Below are 12683 nucleotides of genomic sequence, written 5' to 3'. Positions count from 1 at the left end.
GAAAGCGCTGAATGAGGATCTTCACTAGTCCTCATACAAGAGGCATAAGGGCCAACTACTCACTGCCAAGGCCCAAGAGAACTGCCTTATGAAAGGCAGGAACTCCTCAATAAGGTCAAACACCCAGTCGAGCCGGGGATGCTCTGGTTCTTCTCAGACAAGGAAAACTTCTGCCAGGACCAGTTGCACCACATGTAGAACAACAGTTGGCTAGCCTACAGTCTGCATGAAGTCCCATGCTTCATGAGGACCAAATTCCCTCAAACTGTGATGGTCTTTCGGTGTGTTTCCAGTGAAGGCCACGTCATAACACCCCACATCTTTGAAGAGGGACTCTGACTCACTTTGGATGGCTATATTGAGTTGCTGTCCACTGTTGTCAAGTGCAGGGTGGAGAGGGTGGCTGCGGGAAGACCATATGTGTGGCAGCAAGACTCAGCTCTATGTCACATCTCTGGGAAAACCCAGAAGTGCTGTCTGAGGACTTCTATGCCTTCACCAGTCCCAACATCTGGCCCCCCCAACTCGCCTGATTGCAACCCCATGGACTATTATATGTGGGGCACAGTTGAAAAAGATGCCAATCATACTGCCTGCAACTCCAAGGACAAGCTGATTGCCAGGATCAAACTGGTGTTCAGGTATCTCTCGAAGGACATCGTGAAGGCTGCAGATTCAGATCATGCCTGGAGGCTGTTGGAGACTCGGGGGAGCTTCTTTGAGTGAGCTGTATTTGGTAAAAGATCCTCTTATGAGATGCACTTTGAATTTTGAGAATATATAAACGTGTCTTTTTCCTTTCTAAAAAAGTGTCAAATTTATCCCAAACACCATGTAAGAGTGACCTGTGGCTAAGACATCAAGCAAGCCTGACATGGTGCAGACATAATGATTACATGTGAAACTATGCTGCACTGCCTCTGATCTGGGCAGTGGGTAGGGATGGCCCTTTATTTAGAAGGCAATCAGAAGGGAAACAACTGGGTGATAAATGGGAGTGGGATGGCTGTGGGTGGGTGCCTACCTCAGCTGGCAACCTCCTTTGTAAAGTGAAAGAAGTCTTTTGGTATATAGAATGAAACTTACTACCAGTACCCAATTTTTAATATAGATTACTTGCATGTAATACCTAGGAGCCACATGGTGCTCCATGACCATAGAATAGGTTTTAGAGCAATTTGAGTAAAGCTTTGTAGTTTATACTTCAAGCACCTTTAGATTTTATTTCATCTCTGATAACCAACAGTTATATTCCTTGGGACAGTATTGTGCTGAAGAGGTGGGTGTAGAGGTGGTAAATGAGAAATTTAAGGAGGTATAGTTGAAGTTAACTCGTCAGCTTTCTTCTTTTGGTCGGAGATTAGTCTTAAATCACAAAAGAAGGCTGTGTGACATTGGTCTATAGGGAATATTATTTTATCACTGATTTGGCATTTCTGTCTGTGGGAACACTAGTACACCTAAAAAGTGGGCTTGGAGGTGGTAAAGGAATTTAAGGAGGATCATAGAAATGATGCATAATAGAAGGTAAAAATGATCAGCATTTTTTGATTGAAGATTAGTTTCCACTTATAAAGAAGTGCTGTGTGACTTATCTGTAGAGGTGTTACACTGAATACCCTAAAGCATGATTGCATAAAACTTGTGCAGTCATAAATCTGTACAGCTGATTGATATGCTTTTAAGAACACATTATTATTGCTGTTGTTGTAATTGTTAAAGTTTGCTTGGAACATGACTATAATTCTAACTTTACTCTTGCAGGGCAAACTTGAAGAGATGTCTGAAGAAGACTTTATAAAACATCGTGAAGCACTAGCAGCTCGGCGATTAGAAAGGCCAAAGAGGCTTTCCCACCTGACTGGACGCTGGTGGCAAGAGATAACAGCTAATCAGTATAATTTCTCAAGAGACACGATAGAAGTGGGACATCTTGAGACACTCACGAAAAAGGATGTTATTGAGTTTTATCAGGTACCAGATTCTGGCTTAATTTGGACACCTGTATACAGAAACTAAAATCCTCCTATAGATATGGTTTAATGGTTTAACATCACAAACTCCTCCCATCAGAAGGCTAGGATGGTGCCCCTTTCAGAGGACTTTGTAGTGTGGAATTTAATGAACCATGCCCATGGTTCAACTTTGCTGTTGGCAGGATTTGAACCACCATCCCCTCGGCCTTTGCCGCAAGTAACCTGCTCAGCCAGTGAGCTTCCATCCTAAAGAACATATGAAAATGATAGGAACACAATTCAGTGCCAGAACCCTAAACACACAGATCCATCACACTGCATCTCACAAGCACCACAAAAAAAAAAAAAAAAAAAAAAAAAACTACACCAGCAGCATACTTTTCAGACATAATAACCTACCACATAAAAACACATACACACTCAGATCATCACACAAGCTCTTGAAAATCTCCCACCAAACCAGTACTCCAACAACCCCCACCCCAAGATAAAAGTCCCACAGAAACCCCCTCACACCTGATAACCACACTAGCATGCCTGTACTCAAGACATCATCCAGCATTAAAATGGTACCAACACAGAATAGACCTGGCCCTAGATAGCAAGTACCACACAGAGTACACAGAACACACTGCAAAATCCCACACTAACAATCCCTAGACATCAGTATATATCTTCCCTGAGTGACATGTGGATCTGCCCATAGGCTGTTGCCATCTAGCTGAAGGCCGTGGGTCTTCTGCAAGAGAGACCAGGGGCAACATATTGATTGGCTGATTCTGGCTTTAATATTTCAAGCAAGTTTTGGAGATAGTCGTCTGTACAATTACATGGTATTCTCCAAACTTGTTTAATGTCATATCACACTAGATTCCCGTTTAGTCTCTCATTTGATCCCTAGGACCAATGACAGGTACTTGCACAAAGTGCTGTTTTGGACATCAAGGAATGTTACCTCAAAACCTATCCACTTTGGCTGTATTTCCTCCACCTTTAAACACAAGGGGAACTGACAGTTGGCAACCATTTCCCTCCTACTACTACAAAAACCAAGGACATAGAAACTGTTCCACACTCAGAATGTAGACAAAATTTCTTCTGAGAGAGCCTAGTGACTATTTTTTAGTCTTCATTACCAGGAATTTCTGTGTTCCTTTGTTTTCTATTTATATAAATTCTTTCCACTTTATATATTTTTTTCTATTTGTAATCTTGTTTGTTTTTGCCACTTACAGAATTTTGTCAGAAATGATGCAGACAAGCGCCACAAGTTGTCAGTACAAGTTTTGTCTACTGCAGCAGGAGGTGCAGGTGATCCCAATAGTGAAACCAAATGTGGTATTGAACCTGCTGATGGTTTAGCAGCACCTCCAGCTCTGACAAGGGTAGGTATATTTTATTTTTTATCTTTAGGTGATTAACTGCATGGAGCACCACTACAGACTAGATCAGTGGTTCCCAAACTTTTTTTGGCTGTGACCCAAATCCAGATCTGGTGAAGATGTGGCGACCCAAGCATCATTTCGAAAGTCTTCTTTTATTGAAAACACAGTGTAGGAAAGCTTTTGATTGAAATTATTTTTTTTCTAACAAGGTCTCGTGACCCATTCTGTAACACTTCACGACCCATATTTGGGTTGTGACCCATAGTTTGGGAATCGCTGGACTAGATCCACACATTCATCTGTGTTAGATTTTAAATGGGTGGTAAGCCAGTTGCTGTTTGCCTACAACACTGTGCTTGAGGCAGGATCAAAAGGAGATTAAGGAAGTTAGAGACAGTGTGAGAGAGGAGAAAGTTGAAGGTAAATGTGGATAAAAGTAAGGTGATGAGATGTTCAAGGTCAGAGGATAGAAGAAGTTTTGAAATGAGTATTAGAGGAAAGGGCTGGAGGAAGTGAATTGTTTTAGGTAATTGGGGTTGCATGTGGCAGGAAAGGGAGTGAGTGGAGGTGGAGATAGATTGTAGGTTGAAAGAAGCAAGTAAGTGCCTAGGGGCATTAAAAGTGTAATGAGAAATAGACATTTGGGAATGGACAAGGGGTGAAAGTGGCAGTAGTCTGGAAGTGAGCATTAAGGGAGAGCGACTGGAGGAAGTGGATAGTTTTAGATGCTTGGGTGCAAATGTGGCAGGAAAAGGTGGAGTGAAGGTGGAGGTAGAATGTAGATTGAGAGAAGCGAGTAAATGCCTTGGTGGATTAAAGAGTGTAATGAGGAATAGACATTTGGGAATGGATGCTAAGAGGAGACTGTATGAAGGAGTGATTGTGCCAACAGCACTGTAGTGGTACTCCCCCAGGTAGGCGTAGCTCCTCCTTGGGGATCGGTGCCATCTGTGTAGAGCTGATGGCCAGGGGTGGTTGCTGCCCCCACATTATTTAATCTATACATGCATGACTTACCCACGCCAGACACCTCAGAAATACAAATCTCTTCCTACGCAGACGACATAACAATCACATGCACACATCGTAACACAGACAAAGCTGCAGAAATAATCCAGCCTTACCTTGACACACTCAACACATGGTTCATCACAAACAGACTCAAAATAGCTCCAACCAAATCTACAGCAACACTTCTCACCAACTGGACAAAAGAACACAAATACATACCTCATCTCTACATCAACAACACTCTAATACCACACACAAACACACCGAAAATTCTTGGTGTAACATACGATACATCCATGTCTTTCAAACAACACCTCACAAACATAAAAAACAAATGCACACCTAGACTTAACGCACTTAAGTCAATCACTGGAACAACATTTGGATAAAACAAAGAAACTAATATAACAATATACAAACAATGCATACGCTCAGTGATGAATTATGCGAGTCCTGCATGGGCTCCTAATCTCAGTGAGACACACCACAACACCCTTCAAATCATACAAAACAAAGCCCTAAAAACAATTACAGGCTGCACAAATACATCACCTACAGACCATTTACACCATGAAACAAAAGTCCTCAAAGTCAAGGACCACCTCGACATGAGAGGCACACAAACACTTGCTGCAGCCACCACAAACACATCACACCCGCTACACTACATAGCAGAACACCCACACACACCAAGAAACATTAAAACTACACCCATAGACCTTTATTACACACAGATACTCTCTTCTCTTCCTCCACAACCACCAAATACCAGCCTCCGGAAACATATTCATAATCATATCACTCACCGCTCCATTAACACACTGAAAGACAACACACTGCTGCATGCCAGACCCCCTGATATCCACCCTTCTGAATCCTCTCTCCCACGTAAGGACAGAGTCCACTTGGCCAGACTGCGATGCGGTCACCACCCAGCACTTCTAAGCTACCAGAAGAGGCTGGACGACCGTGTTGTGAACAGCTGCCCAGGATGTAACACTTCACCCCATACCATACAACACATAATGGAAGACTGCATTATACACAATCATGCACGCAAACAACACAACATACACTCTATAAAGGATTTGTGGGAAAACCCAGTTTCGGCTGTGGCCTTCCTTGGGGAGACGGGACTGCTCGGACAGACAGTCTAGGGAACGACAACAACAACAACAACAACAGCACTGTATGGGACAGAAACATGGAACATAAGAGAGGAAGAGAGGAGTTTGAATGTGTTTGAGATGAGGTGTCTGAGAAGTATGATGGGGGTTACTAGGCTAGATAGAGTGAGAAATGAGGAGGTGAGGAGGAGAACAGGGGTGGAAAAGGAGCTGGGAGATAGGGTTGATGAAAGAGTATTAGGATGGTTTGGACACATGGAAAGAATGAGTGAAGAAAGACTAGTAAAAGAGGTATGGAAGGCAGATGTGGAGGGAGTGAACATGAAGGGACATCCTAGGATGAGGTGGATGGATGGGGTGAAGGGGGCTTTGGGGAAGAGGGGAATGTCTGTTGAGGAAGGACGGGAGAGGACAGAAGACAGGGGTGAATGGAGAATGGTTGTATATGGAAGATGTTGTGATGCATGAGGTGGAATGGGGGTGAGGTAGTATGTGTGAGCAAAATTTGACGCAGCCCGAAGGGATTTCTCCCCGTCTTCTCCTTTACGCATGGGGGGACGGAGAGTGGGGGTCGCCGATTTAATGAAGCGGCCTTGCTGTGGATGTGCTATGTCTTGCGACATTGCTTCTGACCCAGGGCAGTGGACAAGGTGCAGGGATGACCCGTCATCCAGGAGGTGCTAAGATAAGAGGGAGAGTGGAGTGTATTTAGGGATGGAATGGGTGGGAATGATTTTATGCCTTTTCCTTTTTAGGCTGCCTCCCTTGTATGGGGGAAAAAGCCTTGGTATATGTATGTATGGGAATGGATGCTAAGAGATTATATGAAGGGGTGATTGTGCTAACAGTACTGTATGGGGCAGAGACATGGAACATAAGAGAGGAAGAGTTTAAATGTGTTTGAGATGAAATATCTGAAGCATGGTAAGGGTTACAAGGTTGAATGGAGTGAGAAAATGAGGTGAGGAGGAGAGCAGGGGTGGAAAAGGAGATGGGAGGTAGGTGTTGATGGAAGAACATTGGGTTGATTTGGACACATGGAAAGAAAGAATGAAGAAAGATTATTAAAAATTATGGACCAATAGATCTTCTGTTGGCATGCTCCTCCTTTGTAAAAGGTGTGGGGATAGCAGAGGTGGATAGAGTGAACATGATGGGGTTACTGAGGATGAGATGGATGGATGGGGTGAAAGGGGTGTTAAGGAAGGAAGAGAGAAAGCAGAAGATCGGGTGAGTGGATAATAGCTGTGCATGGATGATACTGTGATGCATGGGAGTGGGTGGGGGATGGGGGTTAGGGAGTGGTTATGGGTGAATGAAATTTTGACACGACCCAAAGGGAATTCTCCCCATCTTCAATGTTTCTGCATAGAGGATGGAGAGGGGGTGTCACCAATTGAATGAAGTGGCCATGCTGTGGATGTGCTATAACTTTTTGCATTGCTCCTAACCCAAATTGATGGGTGAGATGCAGGGATGACCCATCATCCTTTGGGAACCAAGATGAGAGGGAAGGAGAAGTGGTGGGTGGGAGTAGAAGTATGCCTTTTGAGTTTGGCTGCCTCCCTTGTTAGCTCTTGGTACATTTACCTAGTTGTATTTTACTGGACGAGAGCTATGCTTGTAGTGACCCATTTTCGTATCTCTCCACATCCAGTTTGTTCTTAAAATCATGTATAGTTCTGGCATTCACTGTTTCTCTGTTCAGTTTGTTCCAGACATCGATCACTGTATGTGGGAAGTTATTTTTTTTTTCAGGTCTCTTCTGTAACTGTCTTTCTTTAGTTTCCTTTCGTGTCCTCTTGTTTCTCTTCTGTCCCACTTTAATAAGTTGTCTCTATCGAAAACTTCCATCCCTTTCCTAATTCTGAAAATGTTCAACAAATCACCTCTTTCCCTTCTCTGTTTTAGTGTTGACAACTGTAAATTCTCCAATCTTTGTTCATATGTCAGATTTGACAGTGTAGGTGCCATTTTTGTCACTGCTCTTTGGATTCTTTCTAATTTTCCTATGTTCTTTTTTGTGCTAGGTGCCCACATTGATACAGCATATTCTAATTTCGGTCTTATCAGTGTAACAACTATTTTTTTAAGCATCTCCTCATCTATATAGTCGAAGGCCACTTTCATTGATCTTAATAAGCTGTAAGTCTCTCCAAATAATTTATTTACATGTTTGTCAGGTGTCAAGTCACTTGATGACTACTCCTAGGTCCCTCTCTGAGTTTACTTTTTTTGACTTCTTTGTTTCCAATTTTATATTTTCCCAAAACTCTATTTTTACTTTTTCCAAATTCAATTCTGCTATATTTTTTAATGTTGAAGTTCATCTCATATCTCAGACTCCATTCCCATATTTTATCTAGGTCATCGTGCAGCGATCTGCAATATTCTTCTGTTCTTACTCTCTTGAGTAATTTGGCATCGTCAGCAAAAAAGTTTGTGTAACAATTTACTCCCTCATCCATATCATTTATGTATATGGCAAACATTAGAGAAGCCAAAACAGAGCCTTGGGGGATGCCACTTTTCACATCTTCCCATTTCCAATTTTTGTCTCTAAGTACCACTCTCATTTTTCTCCCAGTTAAGAAATCCTTCACCCATTCCAACAGTTTGCCTTGAATTCCTACTATTTTTTCAATTTTACTTATTAATTTTTTGTGTGGTACTTTGTCAAATGCTTTCTGCAAATCCAAGAAGGCGCAATCTGCTCATCCATCTCTTTCTTGTATTATCTCAATTAATCTTGAGTAAAAGCAGATTAGGTTTGTGGTGCACGACCTTCCACTTCTAAAGCCAAATTGTTTGGTCCATTTGTTCCTGATGAACTTTTTGCATATTTTTGCTACTGTGCTTGTGAGGGATACTGGTCTGAAGTTTGTAGAATCTTCCCTATTTCCTCCTTTATGTATTGGTACTATGTTTGCACCTTTCCAGTCTTTTTGCACCTTTCCCTCTTTGAGTGAGAAGTCAATTGTCTTGTATAGTTTGCCTGTCAGTTCATCTATACACTCTTTCAGTATCCAATTTGCAATTCCATTTGGTCCATGCAATTTTCTGACATCTAGGCTTTTTATTTGGTTTCTTATTTCTTTTTGTGTTATCTTTATTGCAAGACATAATTTGGGAAGAAATGATAGTTAAAGGGGGAGATGAACTTTGGAGCAACATTCTACTGGATATGACCACCAAATACACCGAAACGCAATGGGTGGAAAATACTAGATATAGAAACAACAAGGAACCATCGAAACTAGACTTAATATTAACTTCTGAACCAGATATTGTGAACAAGATGGTGTACAAAACACCAATTGGAAAGTGACCATATACTAACAAAGTTTGAATTAAAAGAACAGAACAATGTAGATAGGAATGATAAACATAAAGAAGGAAGATTTATGTACAACAAAATGGATTTTGTAAAACTAAAAAAAAAAAAAAATTCCAAAACACAAATTGGGATAAATTCTCTAAAGAGGAAACAAAGATGGAAGACAATTGGAACATATTCAAAGAAAACTACAAAGGAATTAATAAATATGTACCAAAAAATAGACAAAAAGAGATTTATATAAGATGTTAACAAAAGGTGTAGTGAGGCTAAAGCCAGGAGAGAGAAAGCCTGGAAAAAATGGAAAAAAGATAGAAAAACATCTAAATGGCAAACATATATAAAACTTAGGAATGAATATGTGAATCTACACAGGAATATGAAAGGGATATCATAGACAAATGTAAGGATCAACCTAAACTCTTTTACAGATATATAAATGACAAACTAATGGGTAAAAATGAAAGTGAAACTGCGTGAAGGAGATATAGAATACATAGATGACACAGAGATGGCAGAAGTTATGATCAGACATTTCAGGTCTGTTTTTACAATTGAGAGCTCACAATCTGATATTCCCCCACCCTCTCCCCTTAGCACATGTACATCCTTAACTCTTCCTATTATACTCCTATCTACCACTACATAGTCCATTAATGCTCTATCTACCACCCTTCCATCCACCACCCTCTCCCATGTGTACTTATGCTCGACTTTCTTCCGAAACACTGTATTTGCTATCATCAACTCTTTCTAGACACATCTCCACCATCAACTCTCCACTACGATTCTTTCCTGGAACTCCACATTTCCCAACCACTCCATCAATTGGTTCATTTCCTACCCTAGCATTAAGGTCTCCCAGTACTACTACATTGACGTTCCTCCCTAATCCCTCTATGCACTCATTTAAATCTATCCAAAAAGCCTCCCTTCTAAACTCTTCTTGCTACCAGACCCATATGCACTTAAACCCACATCTCTTCACCTTCATCCACATTATCCTTGAGGAAACCTTCCACTCCACTACACATTTACCTATCTCTTCACTTACTAGTATAGCCACCCCTTCTCTCCCTTGCCCTCTCTTCACTCCTGATAACCTCCCAATTACACTCCCAAACTCACACTCACCCTTCCCTCTCAACTTACTTTCACTCAAAGCCAACACATCCATCTTTCTTCTCACAAACATACTACCTATCTCTTCCCTTTTACTCTCATCTGTACCACATCCATGCACATTAAAAGACCCAAACCTTAGAGTGCTGGTTGGAAGACTCCTAGCCCCTCTTATGCCTTTACATTTTTAGGAATGTCCCCTGTGGGGCTACAGGGAGAAGGATGCCTGGTCCCAATCCCCATCCCGTTTTTCTCGCCTCTTACGATCCAAGAGGGAATACTTGGTTGCAGTATTCTTTTCCCCCCACCACAGGGTAGGCAAAACAAGGAAATGAAATTTAGAGAAATGGTACAGGACAGCAACAAGGGGTTGGGGGACAGCACAATGGAGGGACAGTAACAGTAATAAAAGTTTCATCATTTCTCTGTGAGCAAAGTCTTCCTCTATCAAAGACAAAATGTGTGGCTCTGGTCCGTCAGGGTGCCCCATATAGACCCTAAAGTATCCACTGCATGCCCCTTGTAAGGTGCAAAAGCCTTTGGTATGTATGTATAAATTCCCCCAAAATACCCTTATCTTTTCCTAAAGCTTTCTCATATATCTGCCTTACCACAAAAATCTGATTCATTGCAACCCTGACCTGTCCTAAACCCATACTTCTAACCAATTACTCCCTCTGTTCCTCTCCTAATCCTCTCAATCAAAACCTTCCCATAAGCTGCTTTCCCTCCTGTATGCTGTCCCCTTGAACCTGTCCTTTATCACCTCTGTCACTACCTCATCCTGATCCCTCTTATAGTGGTAGTGAAGTTGGGGGATGCTGACACCATGATCTTGTGGTGTAAGACTAGGGATCACTACTGTAGTTTTCTTCAATAAGACGTCAAAGCAAAAGGTCTGAAAGTCTGAATGAAGGGGTTTTTATGCCCATAACACTGGATGAAATTGAAATAGACAGAGAGGAAGAGTTTCAATGTGTTTAAAATGAAGTGTTAAAGAAGTAGTACTGTAGGGGTTACGAAGATGGATATAGTGAGAAATGAGGTGAGGCAGTAAGTGGGGGTGAAAAGAGCTGGCATATAGGGTTGATAAGAGAATACTTGTTTGGTTTAGACATATGGCAATTTGGTGAAGAAAGATCATCAAAAATAGTGTGGAAGGTGGAATTGGATGGATTAAACTCGAGGGCAAGACCAAGAATGAGATTAATAGGTGCAAGAGGAAGGAACAAGAGATAGATGTGAGTTGAGAATGGTTGAGATAGATTTGAAAAATTAATGCTGCTCAAAGAGATTTATTCTTGTCTGCTCATTAAATTTTCAAGTGGAGGTTTTGGCTGTATGGCCTTGCTGTGAAGGTATTATGTGTTGCATTACCTCTGACCTAAACACTGGGTGGGGGATAGGGATGACCAGTCATCCATAAGGAGCTAATATGTGGTTTTGGTTGGGTGAAGGGTGGATGTATGCTTAGATTCAGTCACCCCCCTTTTGAAGGGTGAAAGGCCCTATGTTTCTTATGTTTATAAAAGCACTAAACATATGAAAAATATTAATGATGATTTTTTACCATTTCAGGCTGTTGTTGTCCAAGACATCCCGAGTTTTAAACAAGGTTTGCCACTATTCCCCCTCATGCAGCCTCTCATCCCTCTCCCAAAGGGAAGCAAGTCGAAGCTGTGACAATGTTGATACCATATCTAGAAAGATGTAGACCCAGTGTTGCTACTTCTGCTATTGTTTTTAGTATATTGAGAATGGAAGTCAGATGTATTGTTTTATTTTTAGGGTACTTGTGATGAAATAAAAAAAAATGCAAATTTGAACCACACCAAAAATAGACATGCTCTTATTTATAGTAAATGACTATTTTTTTAAGACCAGGAGTTTGCCAATTTCTCACTCATTTGTTTTTTATTTGATACTTTATTGAGGAAAGCAAGGAGCATGACATTAGTATACAGTGACACATTTGTTATGCTGGGAAAATTGTTTTACAAATAATGTCTTTTTCAAAGATATTTTTGTGAATTTGTTACCGGTATATTTTATTTGTTTCATTTGTTGCCTTTAGTGATAATGTCCAAGAGATTCAAGACATGTAAGAACAAGAACCTTATTTGTAAGCTTTGCACAAGAAAAGCCCCCTCTGGAAAAACAACAACAAAAAAACAAACAATAAAAAATTGATAATGTAGTTTTCCTACTACCATGTAGTTTATTATGTATCTGGAGTACAATTATATCGAGTTTATAGTGAAGATCCACCAGTTTGTTTACTGCTCTAGCTAAAACTTCTTGAATGTATGATGGACTGAATAAAGGAACACTAATTTTACATGTTTGCTATTGCTTGGTAAGGAATAACTTGAGCAGCCAAAGCCTCAACACAGGAGAGAATCAAACTGCCCTAGATGCTACCACCACACAGGAAGAGACAGGTACAACAGACATACTGGATGCACAGGGAATTAGGTTTTCTGTTATGAATCCCCTAACCTTTAGGAAAAGGTAAGGATGTTTTTTGAACCCTCTATGGCTTTGGAAAAGGCTTATGACAGGAAGGCACTGTGGGAGGTATTGCAGATATATGGGATAGGAGGAAAGCTGTTAAGAGCAGTTAAGAGTTTTTATGAAAGTAGTACAGCCTGGGTTAGAAATGGGCGAGAGCGAGTGGTTTGAGGTAAAGGTGGGACTTTGACAGGGATGTGTCATGTCACTGGCT

General features: G+C 41.1%; 1 protein-coding gene across 2 annotated transcripts in view; it reads left to right on the top strand.

Moving 5' to 3' along the window:
- The window catches only part of Ide (Insulin degrading metalloproteinase), a 66492-nt gene extending 54199 nt beyond the window's left edge, over positions 1-12293 (top strand). For both annotated transcript variants that reach the window (XM_076188431.1, XM_076188432.1), the window contains exons 18-20: positions 1765-1974; positions 3212-3361; positions 11537-12293. In XM_076188431.1, coding sequence (XP_076044546.1) covers positions 1765-1974; positions 3212-3361; positions 11537-11641 — 465 coding nt within the window. In that variant the 3' untranslated portion in view covers positions 11642-12293. The remainder of the gene's footprint in view (positions 1-1764; positions 1975-3211; positions 3362-11536) is intronic.
- The last annotated feature ends 390 nt before the right edge of the window (positions 12294-12683 follow it).

Source organism: Oratosquilla oratoria, chromosome 7 (genome assembly GCF_046742065.1).
Source record: "Oratosquilla oratoria isolate Oo_2021 chromosome 7, ASM4674206v1, whole genome shotgun sequence".
Taxonomy (NCBI): Eukaryota; Metazoa; Arthropoda; class Malacostraca; order Stomatopoda; family Squillidae; genus Oratosquilla; species Oratosquilla oratoria.
The sequence above is the reverse complement of the archived record's forward strand: the minus strand, read 5'-3'. Positions and strand labels throughout refer to the sequence as shown.